General features: G+C 47.5%; 1 protein-coding gene across 1 annotated transcript; it reads right to left on the bottom strand.

The window, feature by feature from the left end:
• Positions 1 to 1,699: 1,699 nt before the first annotated feature.
• CTSB (cathepsin B) lies at positions 1,700 to 27,799 on the bottom strand. Its single transcript, XM_070415487.1, has 10 exons — positions 27,694 to 27,799; positions 15,778 to 15,928; positions 14,711 to 14,796; positions 13,867 to 13,981; positions 7,088 to 7,206; positions 6,251 to 6,336; positions 5,794 to 5,940; positions 5,184 to 5,300; positions 3,056 to 3,184; positions 1,700 to 2,627 (listed from the first exon to the last, which is right to left on the bottom strand). The coding sequence occupies exons 2-10, from the start codon at positions 15,901 to 15,903 to the stop codon at positions 2,530 to 2,532; spliced, it is 1,023 nt and encodes a 340-aa protein (XP_070271588.1). The 5' UTR covers positions 15,904 to 15,928; positions 27,694 to 27,799; the 3' UTR covers positions 1,700 to 2,529.

Genomic DNA, 27,799 nt, shown 5'->3' with positions numbered 1-27,799 from the left:
GGCTTACTGGATAGAGCGTCAGCCTGCGGACTCAAGGGTCCCAGGTTCGATTCCGGTCAAGGGCATGTACCTTGGTTGCAGGCACATCCCCAGTAGGGGGTGTGCAGGAGGCAGCTGATCAATGCTTCTCTCTCATTGATGTTTCTAACTCTCTATCCCTCTCCCTTCCTCTCTGTAAAAAAATCAATAAAATATATTTAATAACAAATAACTTGGTTTGAGATTCCAGGACGGGTTAAGAATTTGTGTGAAGTCTAAGGTGAGCTCTGAAGTTCATGGTGGACACAGCCTTGGTCTGAGGTGGACATCCCAGAAGCTTCTCCTGTGGCTCAGCCACGACCTGTGGGACTTGCCGAGCTTGTGTGGTTTGGTGACCTTTGGTCCCTCCCAGCTGGAAAGTGGTGGAATTTTTACATCACTGACTTGTGTAGAGGTCTTAGATCTCAGGCCCACACCTGCTCCCTTTCTTGAGACTTCAGATGTTTCCCTATTAAATGTTTTTTTACTAAAACTGCCAGATGAAATGCAGGGTGAAATTCAGTTAAAACTCGGATAAATTTAAGTATAATTATATCCCAAATATCGCATGAGACATATTTATATAAAAAATTGTTCACTTTCGCAGCACACATACTAAAAACATTGTCTGAAATTCAAATCAAATAGGGCATCCTGTATCTTTATTTGCTGAACCTGGCAACCCTGCCCTTTATACCACACTTTAATTAATAAAATGTATGGCATTCCTGGCATGCAGTCCACCTGATTCCTCCTCACAGTGGTAGCTGAGGTAATGATCAATGGCGATAACTTGAGGTTTATTGATGCTGAGCCCTATTTTTTTCTAACAAAAACTCCTTAAGCCAAATGTGAAGATGACCATCATGTTACATCATTTTGCACATCCCTCCTGGCTTATGGGATGAGGATGGAGTTGCAGGGAACACTGTGAAGGTAGGAGAAAGTGCGTGAAAATGGAATTATTCAACTCAGTTTGGGAATAGGTAGAATAACTTCATTGAGGTTATGAATATATTCTCATCTAAATGTTAATAAAATGTTATGAATTTACAGCTTTGGTAAATGCTATGCTGGGTTTCACAGATTTTTCGTAGTGTTCACTGGGTGTTTAAGACGTTATCTTAGGAGCTTGTGATTCTTCTGAGTCACATCAGAAGTCAAACTTCATGATTTTGGGAAGAGCTAGTCCAACTCTCAGGTGGGGAAGGGAAATAAGATATTGACAGGCCAGTGGGATGGGTATTGATTCTTCAAGTTGCCTCTGTTCCCCTCAAGAACTGGTGTACCTCGTGGCTTATGATTCTTAGCTAGGCCTATCCAAAGGAATCTTTCTTAACCAGCAGTAAATTAAAGTCACAGGGAACTTGCAAAGGAGCGCACCAGGCTCTGCCTCCACCCCATTCCAGCAGTGGGAGGCGCCAGGGAAAGCTGGTCCTCCAGCAGGACATGAGCTGTGACAGGGACTAAAAAGAGAGAAGCTGTGGTCTGAAAGGATGCTGGAGTGAAGAGAAGCTAAAATTAGGTATTTACTTTGTTCCCCTCGATTGACAGCCCTCGTTAGAGTTTAAAGAGCACCCAGATCCATGAGCCCATGTTTCTTTCTGTGGGATAAGGATAGACAGCAGCCACAAATCTACAGACAAATGATCTTTGAGGTCCCACCAGAACAGACCTGACATTGAAGGAGAAACCTTTTATTGGCACAGTATTCCTTCTTTAATAGGGTATAGCAGTGATTTTTAAACAATAAAGGCTGGTTTCTCTCTATTTTAAGAGGTCAGTAAGTCAGTCAAATCAAGACCACCCAGTTTGTTTTAAGGAGACAGTTGGTAAACTAGTACAGCTCTTCCAACATTAGACTACTTCATTCTCATGATCAGCTGAGGTGCACAAAAAAATAAAACTTCTATTTAAAAATCATGCCAAGATCAGAGCAGGTTAGCAACACTGCAAAGCTCGACAGATGCAGGAGCCCCGGGAGAGGGGCTTTTTCCAAAGGGCTGCCCCACTATTCTCTTCTCAACCTATTTCCAAATTAGAAAGCTGCTTGCTCAGAGGTACTGCTGATGGTGGGATGCATGGGAAGCGAACATTAGGAAATCCACCTTTTGTTCCTTTGGAACAACTGCAAACCCTGTAGGCCTATCATGCTCCCTGGTGATGCACAGATGGAGAAGGACGAAGGATGTGGAGGTGGTTGCAGGAAGAGCCGAGCAGCACTAGTCTAAGGGGGAAGGACTTGCGTTGCGTGTAGCAGTGGTTTAAATGCATTGTGACAACAGTCCACTGAGTGGCCTGGGAGGTAGCCAGGCCTTGGCTGTGTCTCCTTGGAAGACTGCTCTCATGGTAGACACAAGGTTTGGCCCAATCCAGTCCTTCAGGCCCTGTCTAAAACCCATTTGTACTCAAAGAATAAAAGACATTCCTATTCCTCATCTCACCCCCAGCCCCACTGGCTATATTTCAGGAAACACTGCCCCAGGGCTGGCTGGAAGGGCCCACAGCAGGTTAGATCCTTTTCCAGTACTGGTCCGTGCAGGGGAGTCCAGCCACGATCTCTGACTCAATTCCACAGTGATCCTGTCCTCTGAGGATTTTAAAGAAGCCTGGAAAGCAAAAGTAAGATGCCTTTAAAGTGTGCCTTGGGTTTGGGGCCTTGCCAACATATTCAGACTCATCCCTGAAAGACCCAGGAGCGAGTCACCAGACACCAAACCAGCATCAGGGTGCTCTACCAGCTTTCGCTGTTTGCATAGCAGCCCCGCTCCACACCAACCCCATGTCACCTGTCACTGCACCTGGTGCAAGGGGATGGGAGCACAGAGATCTGAAGCTGGGCCCTGCTCCCTACCACCCTCTCTCAGGATCAGAAGCTGCCCTTGGGGCAGAGGGAAACTAGCCCACTAGCACCTGGAAGATTACAGTTAAACCTGGGGTTTGGAGCTGTGCAGTGGGTAGAGCAGAGGAAGATAAGATGACAACTGTGTTCTGGCTCGTAACACCCTATTCTTAGCAGGAAGGGAGCGGCACTCACCATTGTCACCCCAGTCAGTGTTCCAGGAGTTGCCAACCAGCCAGTAGGGGGTGCCATTCTCCACTCCCCAGCCCAGAATGCGGACTGCATGGCCTCCCACCATTTCTCCGGTGACATGTTGGTACACACCTGAGAAAGGAAAACACCAGTCAGGCTGAGACCCAGCCACCGCCCCATCCCTCACAGCACCCCTCCACGTCAGCTGGCTCCCCAGGCAGGCTAATCGGGGCCCAAAAGGCCTACTACTGTCTTCAAACAGGGGGTTCTCTATTCGGTAGTTATTTGAATATATTTTTGATAGCCCAACACACAATTATGTTGAGTAAACATTAAAATGGGAGTCCAATGAAACATGCCTGTTGGTTGCCTTTAAAACTAAAGTTATAAATTAGAATTTAAATAATTTAACGTTTAAATACCAATGGTCTGCTTTACATACTAGGACTCCATGTAATGATTTGTCGAAAGCAGTGTGTGGCAGAGAGTTTACCTGCTGCTCTGGGGTCACCAGAGAGGAGCTGTTGGAGCCAGTGTCAATCAATGGGAGAGAAAAAGTGCTCAGGGAACTGGCCAGCCAGCTGTACCCTGGTGAGTCACTTTGCTGGAAATGTATTCTTAACTAACATGGGGGCTGTGCTAAGAACTACCAACTTTAGCTCTAGCTGGTTTGGCTCAGTGGATAGAGCGTGGGCCTGCAGACTGAAGGGTCCCAGTTTCTATTCAGGTCCAGGGCACACGCCTGGGTTACAAGCTCGATCCCCAGTAGGGGGTGTGCAGGAGGCGCCAATCAATGGTTCTCATCATTGATGTTTCTCTCTCTCCCTCTCTCAAATCAATAAAGATATTTTTTTAAAAAATTACCAGCTTTTTAAAAAAATTTTTTAAAAATATATTTTATTGATTTTTTACAGAAAGGAAGGGAGAGGGATAGAGAGCTAGAAACATCGATGAGAGAGAAACATCGACCAGCTGCCTCCTGCACACTCCCCCCTGGGGATGTGCCCGAAACCAAGGTACATGCCCTTGACTGGAATCGAACCTGGGACCTTTCAGTCCGCAGGCCGATGCTCTATCGATTGAGCCAAACAGGTTAGGGCTGGAGAGCACTTTTAAAATAAAATTTAGTATAATTTTAAATTTTTATTGATGTTATTATAAGAGTTATTCATATTTTTGTTTCATCTAATAGTTTGTCTTTGCCTGAGACTCTAATAGACTGGTATAGAATTAAAAAAATTACCAGCTTTATAGTATTTTTTTCTTGTCAGAATCATCTTCTTTTGTCTAATCCAGCGGTTCTCAACCTGTGGGTCATGACCCCTTTGAGAGTCAAACCACCCTTTCACAGGGGTCGCCCAAGACCATCGGAAAACACATATATAATTACATATTGTTTTTGTGATTAATCACTATGCTTTAATTATGTTCAATTTGTAACAATGAAATTGGGGGTCACCACAACATGAAGAACTGTATTAAAGGGTTGCGGCATTAGGAAGGTTGAGAACCACTGGTCTAATCCTTTCTGAGAGTTGAGAGCTGTGGAGTTTTCAATTTAGCAGCATGTACATAAGACAGAAGTGGTCAGCACAGACTGTTCATCGGGGGTAAGGGGTTTCTAAGACAGCTCTCAGGCCGAGAACTGGCCAGGTCCCTGTTTCCTTGTCCATGGGGGTGGTAGGCATAAGGCTAGGGCTTTGCCAAGAAAAAATGAATAAAGAAGGTCACTCAACCCAGACACAAAATCTGCAGTTACAAGGTGATGGATATGCTGACAGAGCAATGGAGGAGAATGGAGGCGGGAGCCAGAGGCTCCAGGGAGGGGAGGAAAGGCTTCCCTGGGAGATCTTGGAGCTAGCTATTCAGGGATGAATGGAATGAGCAGGAACTAGCCATATAAAAACATTGCAACGGGATCCGAATAGCATGTGCAGAAGAGGCAAACAGGTGCAAGAAAGCAGAGCAGAAGCAGCTGCTGAGGGGTCTGGAGAGCCTGGTGAGGGGAGGCCTGGCACTGCCCTTCTGGATACCCTGCCTTCCCCTCTGATCAGGTCCTGTTGGCCCACCTGAACCCAGACCTCCCCCCCACCCCCCCTCCCTGCCGTGGCCACCTGGGGCCAATACACACCAGACTTGTACATCAGGAAGTCTGAATACACGGAGAAGGCTGCCTCCACTGGGCCATTTTTGTAGATCTCTGCCATGATCTCCTTCTCGCTACTGGGGACGCTGTATGACTTGCATCCTAGCAAAAAAACCAGCAGGTGGGGTGAGACGTGCCTCCAGAGGCTCCACCAGCCAATTCACTGATTTAAGGGGAGCCACCAGGTGAAGACTGAGCATCTAGGGGACTTGCCCAGTCTGGGGAGGGGGAGAGGGGGGGACGGGAGGGGTGGTGGTGACCAGGAACCCCGAGGGAGGAGTGATTGGACTGGATCTGGAAGTTGAGAAGTGGGAGAATGTGGCCCTGAGGGCAGAGTGGGACTGGACCAGGAGGACTGAACCAGGTCACTCCCCTGTACAAGGGGTTCGGTCCCCTCCAACTCGGAGGGTCTGACTCCTAAGACCACATCCCTGAGATGGAATTCGGGGTGGAGACAGAAAACACAGCAGGCAAGCAAGAGGCATTAGTGCCCTTCCTTGCTCCATACCATGTTCCTGACTCAAGACTCAGCTGCCCTGGCCTCTTCCTTTGGCTTGGGAAGGCTGTCAGCGGGTCTCAAGCCCAGTGTGCTTACCGTAGTGTTTATCTTCTTTGTAGGATGGGGTGTAGCCCGGCTCACAGATCTTGCTACACTGCGGGGTTTCCCCGCCTTCCCCTGTACATGAGGGCCGAGAGCCATTCACGTGGTGCTCACAGGGAGGGATGGAGTAGGGTCTGCAACCTGTAGGGACCAAGTAGAAAGGAAGGTCTTGGCCAACAGCCCCTACAGAGACTTTTCGAGGCCAGAAAAAATTAGGATGATGACTCACAGGAACAGTAGATACCCCCAAGTCTGCAGCCTGGGTCTGTTCTCTCCCCCCGGCCCATTGCTAATTTTGCCATTGAGAGGATTGACTTCTTTCTACCCTGTTTTCCAGCCCAGTACTCTCACCCTCAACCCTCAATCTTCTTTATAGTGGAAAATGAGACCATCATTAGTTACTGCTTATAAAATCCATCTGGCTAGATAGGGACTCAGGGCAGACACTCACCTACATGGGAGTCATAGAGGCCACCAGACACCAGGCCTTTTTTTGTCCAGAAGTTCCAAGCGCCAGAGGGAAAGCCCCCATTACAGCTAAGAAAAGAGCCATTCATTAAAAGTCATCGTGAGAGAGGTGCTAGCTGCTCCCAGACCACTGCCTGGTGGAGCCACCACTGCCTTCGGCAAGTAGCCCAACAGTTCTCCCAGGTCCCAACAGACCCTCAATTCATCCTTCCCTGGATCGTCGCTTCCAGGGAATCACCCAAGCTCTCCACCTCACCCACCAAGACCCTCGAGGAGACAGAAGGACACTCGGATTCCTGTCTACACCAAACCAGGTTGTGTCCTTTCTAGAACAGGGGTTCTCAATGAGGGAGCACACCGAATTCCCCAGGGTACTAACCAAAACACCAGTGCAAACTTAACTGGTGGACACACCTTTTTCTTTTTAGAGGGCAGCACACAAGGCAGGGTGACCAATCTGGGGAACCATTATTAACTACAGATAAGAAAATAGGTTCTGAGGCTATTACATTGCCTTGAGCAGAAAAATCAGATCCGAGATCAGAAACTTAACCATGAATCCTGAGCCCATCTGTTTTGCCCAGACCCCACCACCCACAGCCAGCCCTGTGGGGCCAGCCTGGGTTTAGGAGCCTTCCAGGAAGCAGCAGCCATACTAGGGCCTGCTTCCAGATTCCCCAGATTTTCACAGTGCCTCGACCACATCTGTCCTCAATGTCACTCCCACCCCAGGGAGCCTCAGTCACCCTCCACCTGAGGAGGCCTCAGACCAGGTCTCCCAGGTGCCATTCCCTCATGGAAGGTGTTGCCTCAGACTCACCCTTCTCCACACTGGAAGCCACAGCAGGTGAGCAGGTCCTCGGCAGACACCTCCACATTGACATGCCCATTGGTAAGGATGCAGATCCGGTCAGAAATGGCTTCCACAGCTCCAAATGCCTGCAGAAACAATCCCTACCCAGGTAAGCCCCACCCCTGGACCTTGTAAGGCTGCAGTGGGCACCTCAGACTTCCTTGGTGACTAGTTTTTTCAGTGCCAGGCGAGGGTCCTGGCACTCAAATTTAGCTTTAAAGTTCATTTAATCTTTAATCCTCTACCTCGGTACTCAGTTCATTTCTGAAATATGTAGTTTTGATTTCTAACATAAAAAAAAAAAACAGCTCACACTTGCCCAGGTGGTGTGGCTTAGTGGTTGAGCATTGACCTATGAACCAGGAGATCACGGTTCGATTCTAGGTCAGGTCACATGTCCAGGTTGTGGACTCAGTTCTCAGTAGGGGGCATGCAGGAGGCAGCTGATCGATGATGCTCTCTCCTCACTGATGTTTCTATCTCTATCTCCCTTTCCCTTCCTCTCTAAAGTCAATTAAAAAATATTTTTAAAAATAATAATCCATATTATTATCTTTTTAAAAAATCCAGCAAGGCTATCTCAAGATGGGGAAATAAAGAGCTTCCCAGACAAAAAAAGGCTAAAGGAGTTTGTCACCACCAAACCAGCATTGCAAGAAATGCTAAAGGGACTGCTGTAATGAGAAAAAGAAACAGAGAGAAACACAGGCATAAAGAATTAAAATGGCAATAAATAAGTACCTAGCAATAAAAACCTTAAATGTAAATGGATTAAATGCTCCAATCAATAGACATAAGGTAGCTGAATGGATACAAAAACATGGCCCAAATATATGCTGTCCACAAGAGACCTCAGAAAAGACACAAAGGATGAGAGTGAAGGGATGGAAAAAAATTTCCATGCAAATGGAAACAAAAAAAGCTGGAGTGGCAATACTCATATCTGACAAAATAGACTCCAAAATGAAGGCCATCACAAGAGACAATAAAGGTCAATACATAATACTAAAGGGGTTGATGCAACAAGAGAATATAACTATGGTCAACATATATGTACCCAGTATATGAGCACCTAAATATATTAAAACTTCTGGAGGACTTTAAGAGAGGCTGACAGCAATATAGTCATAGTAGGGGACTTTAACACCCCACTAACTTCACTGGATAGATCTTCCAGACAAAAACAAGGAAACAATGACGCTAAATGACACACTGGATCAGATGGATTTGACATTTATAGAACATTTCACCCCAAAGCTGCAGAATATACCTTCAAGTGAACTTGGGTTATTCTCAAAGATAGGTCACATGTTAGAACACAAAACAAGTCTCTACAAGTTCCAGAAGACTGAAATCATATTAAGCATATTCTCAGATGGTAATGGAATGAAATTAGAAATTAACTACAGCCCGGCTGGTATGGGTCAGTGGTTGAGCATCGACCTATGAACCAGGAGGTCACAGTTCAATTCCTGGTCAGGACACATGCCCGGGTTGCGGCCTCAACCCCCAGGAGGAGGCGTGCAGAAGGCAGCCAATCAGTGATTCTCTCTGATCAAAGATGTTTCTATCTCTCCCTCCTTCTCCCGTCCTCTCTGAAATCAATAAAAAATATATATTTTTAAGAAATCAACTACAGTATAAACACTCAAAAACATTCAAACATATGGAGACTAAATAGCATGTTATTAAACAATGAATGGGCTACCAATGAGATCAAGAAAGAAATAAAAAAAAATTCCTGGAAACAAATGAAAATGAACACAAAACAACCCAAAATCTCTGGGACACAGCAAAAGCAGTTCTGAGAGGGAAGTTCATAGTACTACAGGCCTACCTCAAAAAACAAGAAAAATTAATAATAAACTATTTAACCCAACAACTTAAAGAATTAAAAAGAGAACAAGAAAAGCTCAGAGTAAGTAGAAGGAAGGAAACAATAAAGGAGAGCAGAAATAAATGACATAGAGACTTAAAAAACAATACAAAAGATCAATGAAACCAGCATCTGGTTCTTTGAAAAGATAAACAAGATGATGAACTGTTAGCCAGACTCAGTAAGAAACAAAGAGAAAGGACCCAAATAAATAAAATCAGAAATAAAAGCGGAGAAGTAACCACTAACACCACAGAAATAGAAAGAATTGTAAGAAAATGCTATGAGTAACTATATGCCAACAAGCTGGACAATGTGGGTGAAATGGACAAATTCCTAGAAAAATACAATCTTCCAAACTGAATCAGGAATAATCAGAAAACCTGACTAGGTCATAACAGCTGATGAAATAGAAGCAGTAATAATAATAATCGTCATCATCATCATCATCATCATCTCCATCAAACAAAAGCCCTGGTCCGGACAGCTTCACAGAGGAGTTTTGCCAAACATTAAAAAAAACAACAACTAACACCTATTCTCCTCAAACTATTCCAAAAAATTCAAGAGGAAGGAACACATCCAAGCTCTTTTTTGCAGCCAGCATTATCCTAATTTCAAAACAAGAGAAAGACACTACAAAGAAAGAGAATGACAGGCCAATATCCCTGATGAACAGAGATGCTAAAATCCTCAACAAAATTCTAGCAAATCAGATCCAACAACATATTAAAAAGATCATACACCATGACCAAGTGGGATTTATTCCAGCGATATTTGCAATCAATAAACGTGATACATCACATAAACAAACTGAAAGACAAAAATCACATGACCATATCAATAAACATAGAAAAAGCATTTGACAAAATCCAACACCCATTTTGATAAAAGAACTCTCAGCAATGTGGGAATAGAGGGATCATACCTCAATATAATAAAGGCCATATATGACAAACTTACAACTAACATCATAGTCAATGGGTGAAAACTAAAACCATTTCCCCTAAGACAGGAACAAAACAGGGGTGTCCACTTTCACCACTCTTATTCAAACTAGAGGCCCGATGCACAAAATTCTTGCAAGAGTAGGCCTTCCTTCCTCTGGCTGCTGGCACCAGCTTCCCTCCGGCACCCGGGACCAGGGCTTCACTCACAGAGGGAGGCCCCGCCCACCCACCACAGCCCGCTGGTTGCTGGTCCATTGCAGCCACTGCGGCTTGCCTCGGCCCTCACAGCCCCGCCTTCATCTGGAAGGACGTCCGGTCTAATTAGCATATTATGCTTTTACTATTATAGATAGCATTGCAAGTCCTAGCCACAGCGACTAGACAAGAAGAAAAAAATAAAGGGCATCCAAATTGAAAAGGAGGAAGCAAAACTCTCATTATTCACAGATGACATGACATTGTATATAGGAAACCCTAAAGACTCCACCAAAATACTAGTAGATATAATAAAGCAATTCGGCAATGTAGCAGGGTACAAAAAATTAACATTGAAAAATCTATGGCATTTTTATATGCCAATAAGGAATTCTCAAAAGAGAAATTAAACAATCCCATTTGCCATAGCAACAACAAAAAAATTAAGATACCTAGGAATAAATGTAACCAAAGATGTAAAAGATTTGTACTCTGAAAACTATAAGATGTTGAAAAAAGAGACAGAGGAAGATATAAACAAGTGGAAGAATATACCATGTTCATGGATTGTGAGAATCAACATCATTAAAATGTCCATACTACCCAAAGCAATCTATAGATCCAATGCAATCCCTATTAAATTACCCATGGCATTATTTCACAGATCTAGAACAAATACTCCAAAATTTATATGGAACCTAAAAAGATACTGAACAGTCGCAGCAATCTTGAGAAAAAACAAAGTTGGAGGAATCACAATACCAGATCAGATATCAGGTTATACTACAAAACCACTATAATCAAAACAGCCTGGTACTGGCACAAGAACAGACATATATAGATCAATGGAATTGAACAGAGACCCAGAAATCAACCCAAGCCATTATGCTCAATTAATATTTGACAAAGGAGGCAAAAGCATACAATGGAGTCAAGACAGTCTCTTCAATAAATGTTGTTGGGAAAATTGAAAAGATACATGCAAAAAAAAAAAAAGAAACCAGACCACCAACTTACACCATACTCAAAAATAAACTCAAAATGGATAAAAGACTTAAACATAAGACAGGAAACCATAAAAACCCTAGAACAATAAGCAGCAAAATCTCTCTGTAGCAATATGTTTGCAGATACATCTCCTAAGGGAAAGGAAACTAGGAAGAAAATAACCAAATGGGACTACATCAAAGCAAAACGCTTCTGCACAGCAAAAGAAACCATCAACAAAATGAAAAGGGAGCCCACTGTATGGGAGAACATTTTTGGCAAGGATACATGTGATAAAGGGTTAATATCCAAAATATATAAGGAACTCACACTACTTAACAAAAGGAAGACAAACAATCCAATTAAAAAATGGGCAAAGGACCTAAATAGACACTTTTCCAAAGGGGATGTAGAGATGGCCAAGAGTAATATGAAAAATGCTCAAGTCACTGATCATCCACAATGAGGTTTCACCTCACACCTGTCAGAATGGCTACCATCCACAAATCAACAAATGACAAGTGCTGTCAAGGATGTGGAGAAAAGGAACCCTAGTACACTGCTGATGGGAATGCAGAATCGTGCAACAATTATGGAAAACAGTATGGAGTTTCCTAAAAAAATTAAATATAGAACTGCCATTTGACCCAGTAATCCCACTTCTAGGAATATCCTAAGAAACCCAAAACACCAATCAGAAGGAATGTATGCACCCCTATGTTCATAGCAGTGCAATTTACAACAGCTAAGATCTGGAAACAGCCCAAGTGCCCATCAGGAGGTGAGTGGATAAAAAAAGCTGTGGTACATTTATTCCATGGAGTACTATGCAGCAGTAAAAAAGGAGAATCTCTTAAGCGAAATAAGCCAGTCAGAGAAAGACAAGTACCACATGATCTCACTCATATGTGGAATCTAATGAACAAAGTAAACTGCTGAACAAAGAAGATCCAGAGACACAGAAGCATGGAACAGACTGTCAGATCTCAGATGGAAGGTGGGGCTCAGTGGGTAGATGGGAAGAGATCAACCAAAGAACTTGTATGCATATATGCATAGCCCATGGACACAGACAATAAGAGTGGTGGAGGCCTCAGGCGGGGGGTGGGTGTGGGGACACATGCAATAGTTTCAACCACAAAGATTTAAGTAAAAAATAATAAATAAATAAATAAATAAATAAATAAACACAGCTCAAAGGTCAAACATTCTATGATTTCACTTCTATGAGGTATCCAGACTAGTCATAATCATAGTAGAAAGTAGAAAATAGAAAGGTGGTTGCTGAGGGCAAAGGGGAGGGCGGATGGGGTTGTTAGTGTTTAATGGGGACAGAGTTTCAGTTTTACAAGATGATGACAAGAGCTGTGTGGATGGATGGTGGTGATGGCCACATAATGTGAACATACTTAATGCCACTGAACTATATACTTAAGAATGATGATGCCCTAACCAGTTTGGCTCAGTGGACAGAGAGTCAACCTGCAGACTCAAGGGTCCCAGGTTTGATTCCGGTCAAGGGCATGTACCTTGGTTGCGGGCACATACCCAGTAGGTAGTGTTGCAGGAGGCAACTGATTGATGTTTCTCTCTCTCTATCCCTATCCCTTCCTCTCTGTAAAAAAATCAATAAAATATACTTAAAAAAAAAAAAAGAAAAAGAAAGAAATAAGGCTTCTTTAAAAAAAAAAAAGAATGATTAAACCCTGGCCTGTGTGGCTCAGCTGGTTGAACCATCGTTCCATGCATCAAGAGGTGGCAGGTTGGATTCCCAGTCAAGGCACAAACCCAAGTTGCAGCTTCAATCCCTGGTCAGGGCGAGTACTGGAGGAACTGATGGATGTTTCTCACATTGGTGTTGCTCTCTCTCTCTAAGCATGTTCACGGATGAGGATTAAAAAAAAGTCCTAGCTGGTTTGGCTCAGTAGATAGAGCATCAGCCTACAGACTGAAGGGTCCTAGGTACCAAACTGGTCAAGGGCACATGCCCGTTTGCAGGCTTGATCCCAAGTGGGGGCGTGCAGGAGGCAGCCAATCAATGATTCTCTCTCATCATTGATGTGTCTGACTCTCTCTCTCTCTCTCCCTTCCTCTCTGAAATCAATAAAAATATATTTTAAAAAAAGAATGATTAAAATGGTTACATTTATATTGTGTATTTTACCAGTTAAAAAACAAAATTAAGACAGTCACTGAGTCTTCATGACACACAGTGGAGGTCAAAACTAAGGGTATTGCTGATGGCTCAAGACAGCATGTCAAACAGAAATAAAAACACTTCACAACCTGCACATGGCCGTGGCCTGTGCACAGGGCTTTATACACTTTTTAAAAAAATATATATTTTCATTGATTTCAGAGTGGAAGGGAGAGGGAAAGATAGAAACATCAATGATGAGAATCATTTGATTGGCTGCCTCCTGCACACCCCCTACTGGGGGTCAACCTAGGCATATACCCTGACTAGGAATTTAACTGAGACCTCCTGGTTCATAGGTTAACATTCAACCACTGAGCCACACAGGCTGGGCTATACATTCCTTTCTTCCACCTAGCCTCTGTAATAACTCAGGATCACAGGGGTTTTGATTATGTTTATACTGCTGGAGATTGAGACTCGGGAAAGTTATGTAATGTGTCCAGTCACAGCTAGTCCAACTCCAATCCCCTCGTCACTCCCAGGGCCCCCCTCCACCACCCACTCCCTGCTCTAGCCACTCCCGACAGCAGGGCCTCACCCAGCAGGAGCCACAGGAACCCTGGTCTCTGATCTCCTTGATGGTTGGGCAGTTTGGCCAGTTTTCCCGGGCATCGAAGTTTTCAGGCAGAGTTATGTCCTCAGCAAGCCACACTCTGGATAAAGGAAGATCTCCATTATAAACTTGCATCTTACCACCTGTGCTGCTCATCCCACCCCATCCCTGCAAAGGGCAGCTGCCTGCGGGCCGTCCCCGAGAAAGGGAGTGAGGCACACAACATACAGAAGAGGGATGTCCTCTTGGAAGTTTAGAAAATAAAACCTGATTCTGCTGCTTAATACAACTTACCACCCCACAGCCTTCTTTCTCGACTTATTTTGTGGATGTTTTTCACGAGTTTTAGCCACAGGGTCCAGATCATTGTGTTTCTTGCTTCCCCCGCCCCACCCCCGAGCATACATGTGCCCTGGCTCCTCACATCATCATTTTTAACATCTTTGCCACTGTGTGATGTCCCATAACTTCACTAACCCACCCTCACTGTCAAGACTGATTTACTGCTTCCTACAAGAGTAATAATGCCTACATGAAACTGTCCAGAACTTTCTAGAAAAGTCAGACATCAAGGGCAGATCATCTGGCTTTTCCCAGAATTTCCTTATTCAAGATTGGGCCCACCTAGCTTGCGGAGACCCAGACTTGGGGCCTTTCCCACCCGGAGAAGCGTGTGGGAAACACTGGCATTTGGGGCTGAGCCCTGCCCTCAAGGAGAGTCTCTGGGAGAAGTGAGACTTGCAGACGCCAGGGAGGCCTTCTCTCTCCCCTTTTTCCCACTGTCCCAAACCAACGCCTGCTCCTCCTGCCCCAGGGAGCAGATACTCACTTCTCGGGCAGCTTGGGCCCGCCCAGCTTGGTGCCACACAGAGTCCTCACGTAGCTCATGTCCACGTTGCGGAAGTTGTGTCCGGCCTGGAAGACAGCCCATCCCAACAGTCACCCACGAACAGAGGGGGTGTTTCCGGGGACAGGGGGGATGAGACTAGGACGCTGCTCACATTCAAGGCTGGACAAGGCCAGGGGTCCCTCCCAACTCAGCAGAGGACGGGGGCTGCTCTACTGCTACAGACCAACAAATTTCCCCAAAATCCATGCTGAAACCTAACCTGCGGTGTGCTGGTATCTGGAAGAGACTCTGAAAGGTGCTCAGGTCATGAGGGTGGAGTCCTTATGCAGGGGATTAGTGCCCCGATAAAGGAACCGCCAGAGAGCTCCCCTGCCCCGCCCACCATGTGAAGGTACCGAGGGAAGCCAGCCATCTACAAGCTGGAAGAGGGCCCTCACTAGAACCTGACCCTGCTGGCACCTTGATCCTGTACTTCCAGCCTCCAGAACTATGAGCGATGAATTTGTTTATAAGCCACCCAGTGTGTGGCATTTTGTAGCAGCCTGAATAGTCTAAGATGGGCTCCCTGCAGAGCAGGCCAGGACCAGTCCAGAGGGACCTCGTGGGCAGCGTGCAGCTCTCAGACCAGTGGGGGTCTCCTCTTTTCAGCTCATGTCAAGAGAGACCCCCATAGCCCTGAACATGACCTATTCCTCATTTCTTTGTTCCTGAAGTCCCAGGCCTCAGGGCTGGGCAGAACCAAGGAGCTGCTGGTATTGATGAGCCACAACACCTACCACAATGGAGCTCAGTTAGGAACACTTTCAAAGCCATTTACCTTCCCACGCACCCCCAACACGCTCACATATGCACGCTCCCCCCCGCCCCCGCCCCCGTCCCCCAACACACACAGAAGGGGGCAGGGAGGAGGTGGGCATGGTCTTGAGCAGCCATGACTCTGAATCAGATTTTCAACTGTCCTGTGGGCCACCTCTGCTGGGAATCAAGGTGCCCAGACTGACCACCCTCGGGAGGGACACGTGCAGAAAGCAGTCCCCACAGCTCACCTTCCATGTAGAGTTCCTCTTATTAAGATAGTGGACCAGCTCATCTGACAGGGGCTGGAGACTGGGTCTGCTCCGTGCACTGGTCAGCACCACCAGGCAGCTGAGGGTGGCCAAGAGCCGCCACATTTTGGAAGCTGGATCCTAGATTCACCTAGAAAGGAAAGGACACAAGACATCAGAGGCTCCTCCTCCTCCACTCAAGTCCACACACAACGAGGTTCCTAGGCCAGGAATAACCCAGTGGATAAAAGACCCATGTTTTTGCCCTGGCTGCCGCTTGTCCCCTTCTGTTTCTGTTTCCTCATCAAGCCTGGGGTTGGAGGGGGGGTGGGGGGGGGGGGCCGGGTGGAGCAGCAGAGAACACTCTCGGACCCACAGTGCCTGTGGGCTCCCAGGTCTAGTCTCAAAGTCCCAACCTGTGCCTAAAGCACACAAGACCGTGCTCTGGTCTGTTTGTGTCACCCCCAAATGCTAGGCCCCTATGTGGTATTAGGACATGGGGCCTTTGGTAGGCCATTAGGTCACGAGTGTAGAGCCCTCATAAATGGGATCAGTGCCTTTATAAGAGAGACCCCAGAGAGAGCCCTTGCTCCTTCTGCTGTGAAGACACAGCGAGAAGTCCGTGACCTGGACGTGTGCCCTCGTAACCATGCTGGTGCCCTGAACTTGGACTTTCAGCCTCCAGACTGTGAGGAATAAATGTCTGTTTAGAAGTCACCCAGTCTGTCCTCTGTTGGAGCAGCCTGAATGGGCTAAGACAGACCACGTGCGCTTCTCCTCCAGGTGGCTGGAGCCAGGACAGGGAAAGCGGAGGGGCGGTGATGCCTGCAGGGAGGCTCCTGGGCAGCTGAGGGCTGGGATGTGTGCTGCTTGGGTCTCTAGGGCTATCAGTTACTGCAAGGACCAAGCTCACAGTCTGAAATGGTGCTGTTCACTGGATGGTTTGTGGCCCAGACCATCTTGTGAGCTGTGAGGACCAGGGCTGACCTGCTGTTCTGTCAAAACCCCAGGGCCCCGGCAACAAGCAGGATCAACGAGTCTGTCCTACACGAATGAATACATCTACATCTTCAGGCTAAATTGAGTCCAATGCCCTCCCTGCTGTCTCGCCATGGATCTGTAGGACAAAGTTGAGACTTTTCCCAAGTTAGTGCTCTGAAAGAGTAAACAGTCTGTCCGTGTGATTATGTCACAAGTGGATTAAAAAAAAAAAAAAAAAAAAAAAGCAAAACAAAACAAATTTCATGAGCCACCATTTGGATACAAAACAAGCAAATCATTAGCCAAGCTATGGAGGGCGTGTGCCAATCTCCAGAGAACCGGGGAAGCAGGGCTGGTTTGGCCAGCGGCACCAGTCTCCTGGGATTCTCTCCGGTTTTTCTAGCCAGCCAAGGCCTCTGCTTCTGGTACCAGAGATGGGCTTCCAGGAAGGGAATCCTCCACACCTCAACCTCGGCCCTCAGACCTGGGACTGGCTAGTGAGTCAGGGGACAGTGATTTCCAGCTCAGCCTCTGAATCATGCCGTCAGGCCAGCAGCTCCATGAAAACAACAAATGCATCCTGATGCCACACCACCCCCAGGCCTGTGAGATGCCCACACAGCGGGGGCTGAGTGTGTTTGTGTGTGTGTGTGTGTTGGGGGATTTCCTGTCCTCACAGGTCACAGGTCCCTGTGAGGGTTACATGAAGATGACATGTCTTAGGTGACAGCCTCCCACACAGTGAGCTGTATTTGAGGGAATATTTAAACTTAACTGTTGCTTAAGCAACAATTCATCTGGAAGAATAAATGCCTAAGAATAGCTGGCGGGGGGGGGGGGAAGGGGGGGGCGGGGAGAGGATAACATGACATTTGTGGGGGAAAAAGCAGGAATGAAGGCCTGGCCCCTGTGGGAGTAAATGTATTATAACCTCCAGGTGATGCTGGCCCAGGACCAATCTGATCAACAAAACTGACAGAGCATTCAGAAGCATATCCTGTGTGAGAATTTCGTGCATGTGGTAGAGTGAGAAAATTGCATATCTCAGTAGATGATGCTTATACAACTGCCTACGCACTTGGAGGGAAAAAAAAAAAAAGTAAGGCTGAATCTTTACACTTGATTTCTTACACACGTAAAGTGCTACATGGAAGAAAGACACTGAATAAAAGCACTGAAGCTGTAGGAAGAAAATAAATGCACTTGAAAAAAATGTAATAGTGGAGTGAGGAATGCCTAAGATTGACATAAAACAGAACCTTAAAAGGGAAAATATTTTTTAAAAAGGGGGGGGAGATGTTTAATTACAATGAAAATATTCTTCTAGAAAAACAAAAAGTGGCAAGCAAACATAAATTAGTGCTTACATATACTTAAGGCTTTGTTTTCTTATTATCCAAGGGGCTCTTAAAGTCAGAACAGAAACAATGTAATAGAGAAATGGTAGAAGAACATACACAGTGAATTTATAGAAAAAGAACTACAGTCTGGCCGGTGTGGTTCAGTGGTTGAGTGTCGACCTATGAACCAGGAGGTCACGGTTCAATTCCCGGTCAGGGCACATAACCAGGTTGCGGGCTCAATCCCCATTGTGGGGCATGCAGGAGGCAGCCGGATCAACGATTCTCTCTCATCATTGATGTTTCCATCTCTCTCTCCCTCTCCCTCCTCCTCTGAAATCAATAAAATATATATATTTTTTTTAAAGTAAAGAACTAAGAATGGCCAACACATATTAAAAAATGCTCAACCACAGGCAGCTACAGATAAAATTAAGGAGATATTTATCTTCAACCAGAGTGGCAAAGGCGGGACAGTCTAATAGTTCTCGATGGGGCCAGGATGTGTGTGTTAGATGTGGGGAAACAGAGATGTCACCCTGCCCCGTGGCAGGGACCGTCTCTATCATCTGCATGCCCTCTGACTCAGCAATCTGACATTTAGATTTATACCAGCCTCAAAACGCAAAGATACAGGTACACAGATGCTTCCTACATATTCTTTGTATTAGCAGAAGACCCGAAACCAAGCAAGGGTGGAATAACAGAGTACTTGTTAAGATACAGTAAATAGTGAAATAATAGAATACAAAGCAGCCTTTAAGAGATGGATTAGTTGAAGTGAATCATACTGTACCGATAAAGTAAATATGCACAAGTTACACACCGCAGGTGAGTCATGGTAATGTAAGCGCATGAACCCATTAAGCAATGTCCAAGTATATTCCTGCCATTACATGTTAAACATCAAGAAACACACACAAAAGTATAACTAACTGCAAAAGGGGAACTTATTTTTCATTATACATCCTTTAAATCAGCGGTTCTCAACCGTGGGTCGCGACCCCCTTGGCAGTCGAACGACCCTTTCACAGGGGTCGCCTAAGACCATCCTGCATATCAGATATTTACATTACAATTCATAACAGTCGCAACATTACAGTTATGAAGAAGCAACGAAAATAATTTTATGGTTGGGTCACAACATGAGGAACTGTATTTAAAGGCCCAGAAGGTTGAAACTTTGCTCTTTTAGGAAGAATGGTTAGGGCGACCAAAGACCCCATGCCACCAAACTGAGGAAAGAACACTTATTTATTTTTTAAATTGATATTTTTAATTGATTTCAGAGAGGAAGGGAGAGGGAGAGAGAAATAGAAACATCAGTGATGAGAGAGAATCACTGATTGGCTGCTTCCTGCATGTCCTCTACTAGGGACTGAGCCCGCAACCTGGACATGTGCCCTGACCGGGAAACAAACTGGGGACCTCTCAGTGCATAGACTGAGGCTCAGCCAACTGAGCCACTCAGCCAGGGCAAGAACACGGTCTCAATGAGCCCCCAGGTGCACTTACAATCATCTCCGCAGACACCAATGAGGCTTCCTCCCTAGGGACTTCCTGCTCAAAACACTTGACTTTCCCATTTTCAGTGACTCATGGGGAAGCTGCCACTCACATGACCACATGTCAGGGACCCACACAACCTCCAAACTGTCAGGTAAATGTCTCCCTGTGGCCTCACATGGCGAAGGGGGCAAAGAGCAATCTAGGGAGCAAAGCAGTCGGGTTAGAGAACCCAGTGCAGGAGGCAGTCCCAGTGGAAGGCTCCCTAAATGACAACAGGGGTGTCCCCAGGTGCCCCCTGAGGGATCAGCCATCTGCCGAGATGTTAACTCATAGAGATGTTAACTCATAAGCAGGGGGAGAATGGGAGCATATCCATGGCAACTCGGATTTTAAAGCACTATTTCTCCCGTGTCTGTGGTAGGAGGCACCTCCCACCTTCCAGATGGTTCTCTGCTCCTGCACTGACAACTGCCATGGCCGTCCCCCAGCCTGAGTCGGGAGTCCTGCCAGGCCCCGAGAGCTCCTGCACCACATGTCTTTCATGCACTCACCCTGCTTAGTCCTTTGGTTCCATTATTTCCTGCCAACTTTATTCTCCTCCCTTATAACCTCAGTGGAGAACCAGGGTCCCCTCCCGTGAACTAAGGGCCTCTGACCACCGACTCCCAGCCCATCCTTTCAGCCCAGCGCCCCAGGCACAGCGCCAAGGCATTGGAGGAGAGAGTCTGGGCTGGGATCCAGTGGTCAACAGCCACCATCGCCAGCAGCGAGGGTGGGCATGAGCTTGGCGTCAGGGGACCTGGATTCCGAACTTGGCTTTTCCACTCACTAGCTGTGCAGCCTGGAGCACCAACCTTCACTGAGCCTGTTTCACCACCTGTATCATGGAGCTCATGGTCACTAATTTCTCCGGGTGCAAGTCCAGAGTGTAATGAGGTGGGCCGAGGCCCCTGGCACAGTGGCTGCCCTACGGTGAGAAGGCTACGCAGGGCTGCTCCTTCGGGCACATTCAGTTCCCAGGTCCGATACACCACCCTCTGCCTTCCCTCCCTCTTTCTTCTTTCCTCCGCCTATGGCCTGTGCCAGAGAATCCAGGTCCACTCCAAACCCGTCCACAATACCTCCATATCGCAAAGAAGAGTCTGAATTAAAACTGGGGCTTTCACCTCAATCAACCTCCAAATAGTCTTCCATTCTGAGGGTCCTGGGACTGTTGAGCCCAAAGAATATGAAGTTTCTCCTCCCAGAGGGAAAACAGAGATCCCCAGAGCAGTGGCGATGTCATTTAGTGAGCACCAGACAGCTTTCTTTCTCCCCACGTCCACAGGAATCATGAACACTGGACCAACGACACGCAGATGGTTAAAGCAACAGGCTGTGCTGTTTGTCCTGGGTTCTGTGGCCTTAGCACGAAACAACAGCTTTCACTTCCCCTCTTTTTGGCAAACACTTCCCTTTCTTCTCTCAATTCTGTGCGTTCCCTCCCTTGATTACAAGACAGAATGAACAGAAAGTGCTGATTTCACGAGGGAGAGGGACCCCACAGGGTGAGAATGCTTGGAGTCACCACCCTGCCTTTCAGCGTGTGGGCTGGTGGAGGGAAGTGTGCTGGGCAGATGTTTGTTCTGTCCTCGTCAGCTGGACCGCCCGAGTACATTCCACTACACCCTCCTTCCCCTTTTCCAAGCTAATATCTAGCTAAAAAATGAGGGGGGGCGGGGGCGTTCTCTCATTTCTTTGTTCTCCATATCTCTATAGCACTTAGTGGTTTATATGAAAGTACATCCCACTGCAGTTCTGAGAATATCATGTGAAAATAAAGGGCCTGCGGCCAGGCGCTCCTACCTCTGCCTCCCCTCCCCTCACTGCAGAACTGGTTCCCAGACTACCCTGAAGCCATTCCTGGGACTAACATGGACCTTGGGACTCTGGAAAGAGATCGAATGAACACAGAAGGAGAGGAGCTGACGCCTGAGAGACTTCAAACCCTGACATCCCTAAAGACACAGAATCAGTTTTGGCTGCCACCAGCCTTGATTTTTTTCCAAAAGGGTGTTTACAGAGCCCTCAGGTAGACTGGAATCCAAATCTGTATTGAATCTGATGAGACAGGACATATATACTTGAGCTTTCCAAATAAGCCAGCTGCCATCTCCTGGCTAACACAGAAAAAGATGAATGAATGTCCAGCAAGTCTTTCCCACCCGGTAGTTTGCTCTTCCATGTCCACTGCTGCTGCCCATCCACTGCTCACCTCTTTCACAGCTGGCTCTAAAGAATAAAAAAATCGAGTGCCTGCATGCTGCCAATAGTCACAAATTAAAGTTGTGCCATATTTTCTGTACACACACACACACACACACACACACACACACGACTGCCTTTCCACCTACACACATTATGTATTTGTAGGTGGGAAGGCAGGAGGGGTGTGAAGGTTGAGTGTGACTTGCTAAAGAACTCTGTACATTTCTTTCTCTTCCACAAAGACTTCTCTTGCCTCTGGCTGTTGTTAACGGCAGTTATTCCTAAACTTTTGACCACTTTCAAACAAACAAAAGGAGGCGGACCTTCATTTCCCCTAAATTTCAGTTTGCCCAGCTACACCTCAATGTCGGGCAGCACTGCGGTGACGGACACAAGCGCCAATAGGCTCTGCTCGACCTGAAGGAAACCCCAGGCCTTTCCTTGTTGACTCAGAATCTCAGCCTTTGATCTGGTCTTTTCTGTTTTATGGCTTTGCTTCTAAGGCAAATTTGGTTAACTGCTTCTTGGCTTATAATCTTTAAAAACAAAAAACATGAAGGGCTCCTGGTTGTCACCTGTCTCAAACGCTGTGTGTGAGGATGAAGAGGTACCAGGTTGGCTATCCATCCCCTAGAACCTGACTCCCTGCAGCTGAAATGTGTCTCCCCACCGCCCCCCCCCCCCCCAAAAGCAATTGCTGTGTGACCCAGAAAAAGGCACCCACTGCAGGTGGCCGCCAGCATCAGGCCTCATCAGCCCTGCAGGTTCCAAGGAGAGCCTGTGAGCAGGCCCCGCTTGCCTTGGCCACTTCCCCTGCTGCCCACCTGCCAGTCATCGCTCCAAAATAAGTGACTAACTCCCACCATGTTGCCTGCAAACCATGGGGCTACAGAACCCAGAAATGGAACATTGCTTAAGATCAGCCACAACAGCCCACATGCTGCACACAGGAGCAAATGACTACCTTAGGCTTAAAACAGTGAACCCCAGGAAGGTCCCAATGAGTCGAAAAAGTTTATATTGTTGAGAAACAAGACACAGTTTCTCAGAATTCTGGAAAGTTCTGGAAGCTTTTGCTCACCAACTGATGTGGACTGCCTGAGATGCTGCATGGGGCTCGGCATCCCCGTGTCTCAGGTTCGAAAATGGACATACTGTCAGGATTCTGAAGGACCTTCCAACTACTTTATAAAAATCCTTAGGAGATTTGGATGAGATTAGTGCCCCATGCTTCTCCGGCTTGTAGGAGCACGCGGCTCCCTAATTCAATCACAGGCTAAATTACATCTCCCTGCCGGATGGGTGCCCGCGTGACCGAGATGCTGGAAACCACAGAAGCGAGTAACAGAAAGGCTTCGTCTCTCTGGCTTGGTCTTGGTTTCCTCTCCTGGGGCCCCAGGAAAAGATACTCACTTCACCAGGCTGTGGGGAGACAGAAGGTGCTCTTTTTCCAAAAGCCTTTCATGCTGCTTGTCTCTGAGCAGCAGCCTTACAATGAACTGCCACTAGGGAACAGCCTCTCGCTCACTAGCGCAGTGCTATGCCTCGCCCTGTGCACAGGCCAGTTGACGTCTTGGGGTAATTCTTTTTATTCTCCAAAGTACCCCAGTGTGGATGAAAAATTAGGATCCTCCCAAGTTTAGTGACAAGTACTCGAACGATGGTTTGTTCTGCCATCTCGAACACGAGAACCAAGTACCTCCCGAACACCCGCAGGGTGAAGTGGATGAGAATGGGTGGCAGATGGCTTCCAACTGATGTTGGACAATGAAGGCCTCAACCTTGGAGTGACTGAAGCCCTTAACTGGCACCACCTTCCCAGGTCTTGTGCAAGCCGAGAAGCCATGTGACTCCGGTGTGTGTGAGCACATTCTGCCCAGAGTCCAGGTCAGCCGGTCAGAGGGTCATAGAGAAGCCCAGCCTCCGCTGGGTCTCTTGGCAGAATATCTGAGTGTTTCCAGACTGCTCCGTACTGAGCCAGTGTACTATCTCGGTGGTATCTGCCCCATCCTCTTCTCCCCGTCCTTGCTGCTAACTCTAGGTTGTCTTGATGACCAGGCTAAATGAGTTACTGGCCTGGTAGAGACAGATAACACAGTCAGGAATGCCGAAATGCCTCCTTCCCGGCACCCAGCACTCATCAAACAGTAACACTGGAAAAGTCTTGTGTAAGCTTATGTTTTACAGGTGAGGGAAAGTGGTGCTTGAGAAAAATCAAAGTCTGATCATATCCAGCGTTGGGAAACACGAGAAACAGAAGCCCTCCTCGCTGCTGGGAGTACCGGTAGGTAAAACCTCATTTTACCTCCAAGCACTGTCTCTAGCCAGCAATTAATTTAACTTCCACTTTTGTCCTAGAGAGACTCTTGCAAAGTGAGAGATCCAAAGATATTTAGTAGCCCTGTGAGCAACACTGAAGAAGCAGTAACAACCTAACTGTCCCTCGGTAGATAAATATACTGACCATTAAGATGAATGAACTAGAACTGTATGTATCAACATAAATAACTCACAAACACCAGTGGGAAAGGGTACCTGCATTACAATTAAACTTCTGTCAATTTTTTAAAAATATGTATTTTATTGATTTTTTTACAGAGAGGAAGGGAGAAGGATAGAGAGTTAGAAACATCGATGAGAGAGAAACATCAATCAGCTGCCTCCTGCACACACCCTACTGGGGATGTGCCCAAAACTAAGGTACATGCCCTTGGCCGGAATCAAACCTGGGACCCTTCAGTCTGCAGGCCGACGCTCTATCCACTGAGCCAAACAGGTCAGGGCACTTCTGTCAATTTTAAGAACTGTTCATGGATTAAATGTAGGGAAAGAAAGTATTGGAGAACTATATAGAGAAAAGCAGAAAGGAGCTACAATGTCCCTCAGGAAGATTAGAAGCAAGCGGTAATGATTTGCAGGTCAAAAAAAGTGAAACGTGCTCCCTGCAAAGGGGAGCTAAGACTTGGAGGCCCTAGGTGCTGTGGAAAGGGAGTGGGGATGAGGCTTGAGATTAAAAATGGGACCAGTTAAAGTCTAGACATGTAATGGTGTTTGATCCCTAAACCTCCCTCCCTAGCCAAACTAGGGTGGAATATCAACATTAACAACCAAGGAAGGACTCGGGATTCATCTCCCTCTCTTAGGCAGCTCCTGGAGTATGTGTAGGGAGCTTAAACCAAAGAGATGACATGGGACCAGACTGCTGGCTCCCTCCTAATATCCAGTGAGCACAATCACATCTGTATGTGCCTCAACCTGATCGGTCAACTTACTGTCAACCCCATCATCTCTCCACACATGAGGCTGGACCCTATGAAATGCCCAATTTCCATCCTTGACGTTCACAATGTCCCATTTCATCCAGTTCAACCTCACATATCTCTAGTACTTTCCTTATGCCAAACGCTCACAAACAGGCGGCAGACATGGTGAGTCTTCACCCCCAAGTATTTCAGTCCTTTTCTCCCAATGGCAGGGAGTCTACACAGGCACCACTCACATTTAAGAAAGTCACTCAACAGACATTTCAAGGCTCCTCTGACATACGCTCTCCCCCCTTTCACTTCTCAATCCAGTGGCCCGTAGTAACACAAAATACCTACCCGCCCCCGCCCCGCCCTAAAATGTGAGCAACTTCCTACTCCGACTCCCTAGTTTAGCACGTGGAGAAAGGAAGAACCAGGCCTCAATGTCAGATGCTGAGTCAGCAGCACAGGGACAGGCTTTTCCTGGAACCAAAAAGCTTCCACTCTCACCTTCTGACCAGTTGGGAAATAGGGCTGTCCAGGCCGAATATCAAGGGAGCTACTGGAGCCAGGCTGTGCCAGGCCTGTGTTGCTACCCTCTGGGCCTGAGAAGACCCCAGATGAGAGATCTGTACCTCTTCACTGGGCAGTACCCAGTTCTGGGACAAATGCCCCAAAAAGGTTTGTGCAGAACCTCTCTCTGGGGAACGTTCAACTCTCTTTGGGAAAGCCACACAGGGTGGGAACAACTCAGCCTCTTTCTTTTTTTTATTATTTTTTAAAATATATTTTTATTGATTTCAGAGAGAAAGGAAGAGGGAGAGAGAGATAGAAACATCCATGATGAAAGAGAATCATGGATCGGCTGCCTCCTGCAAGTCCCCCACTGGGGATCGGGCCCACAACCTGGGCACGTGCCCCTGACCAGAATCGAACCTAGGACCTTTCAGTTCGCAGGCCGACGCTCTATCCACTGAGCCAAACCGGCTAGGGCCTCTTTCTTTAAAAAAAAAAAAGAAATTACTTATCTATTTATTTTGTTAATCCTGCCCTGAGGATATTTTTCCCATTGATTTTTCTAGAGAATGGAAGGGTGGGGGAGAAACATCGATGTGAGACACACATTGATGGGATGCCTCCCGCATATGCCCCGACCAGGGATTGAGCCTGCAATGGAGGTCCATGCCCTTCACAGGAATTGAACCTGCGACCCTTCATTAGTGGGCTGATGCTCTAACCACTGAGCACCCAGCTAGGGCCCAGCCTCTTTTTCTATGCTCAAGGACCCTTGGTCACCGTCACCAGTGCCAACAGAAAACAATTCTCCATTAAGGAAAGGACTCTACGGAAGAAAAGGAAAGTAGCCTTGGCCAAGCCCAAGCCCTTCTTCAGCCTTTCATGTCTCCTCCCTCACTCTGCACTGATAGATTCATCTAGATTCTATCTAGATGAATGAATCTCAGCTGCACTCACCTAGGAGAGGAGGCACTTGGGGATCAGGTTTTCCAAGGTAATAAAAGGTGCTAGGCCTCCCTTTGAACCCACCCTCCACTGGGTGAGGGTTTCTACTTGGCCAGGCACTATATGGGGACTGGGCTATTGTCCTCCTCCTTGTGCCTGTTGGCTTCCTCAGTGGCCAGGGAAGGGGGCTGGCCTAAGCCCACTAAAGGGGTAAATCCAGCTCATAGCTATCTGGACTGCCTGCGGCTGAGCCCCACAAACCCAGTTACCCCACATGCTCCCTACACGCTCCCTCTCCCAGGCCCTCAGGGTCATTAACTGAGGGGAGAGGTGATGCCCCAGGACTCCGCCCTGCTTTCCCCCTTCCCACACCCCCCTGGGCCTGAGGCACCGTCTCCCTCTCTGTTTCGTTTTCCTTCCCTACTGTGCATTTAACTTTTTCTGTGGGTTCCAGCTGAATCCACCCAGCCCCAGGTTCCTGTTTTCTCATTTCTGTCTTCGGGGGTTCCTGGAATTGTGTGTGACTGTGTGCAGAAAGTTGCCCAGGCAAACTCCCTGGAATAAGAAAACACCTCAAATAGATGCAGGTAGATACTGTTATTCCAGCAGTTTGCTGCGGAAACCGAAGCCCAGAAATCGACGCAGGGCCGGGGAGCCAGATTCTAACCGAAAGTCACCGGGCTCTGGGCCAAGCCATTCCTCGCAGGCTCCTCCCTAGGATCACCCCAGCAAACTGCCCGGCTCCTCCTGGGCCGCCTCCCCGGCCAGCCCCAGGGACGGGCGGGTCACAGGGTCGGGATGACCCTGGTCGGGATGACCCGGCCCGGGACACAGCTCTGGAGGAGGAACAGGCGGGCGCGCGCTTCCCGGCCCAATGGGGGCAGGGAGCCCGGCTGCCCGCGAGCGGGTTGTTTACTGCTTTTCTCACCAGGGCGACGTCTTAGGAGTGTGCGCCGGCCACCCCCGCTGCCGGCTGTGACGGCCAGAGAGTCCCCCCGACCCGCCGGTCCCCGGAGACGCCTCCAGGGCCTGGCGGGGGCGCACAGGGCCCCAGCCTCCTCTCCCCCCGCCAAGGTCATCCCACCGCGTGGCGCTGCGCCCGCGCCCGGCCCGCCGCGCCCGCGCCGGCTCACCTAGCTCCACCGCCGAGAGCCTGGGCCTGCAGCCGGCGAGGTGTCCTGTCTGTGCCCGAGCAGCCGCCGTCGGTAGCTTCCCCCGGGCCGCCCTCGCTCCTTTTTA

This window comes from Myotis yumanensis, unplaced genomic scaffold (genome assembly GCF_028538775.1).
Source record: "Myotis yumanensis isolate MYYU_CA2020_CCGP unplaced genomic scaffold, mMyoYum1.0.hap1 SCAF_5, whole genome shotgun sequence".
In the NCBI taxonomy this organism is placed as follows: Eukaryota; Metazoa; Chordata; class Mammalia; order Chiroptera; family Vespertilionidae; genus Myotis; species Myotis yumanensis.
This window is presented reverse-complemented; position numbering and strand designations above follow the sequence as displayed.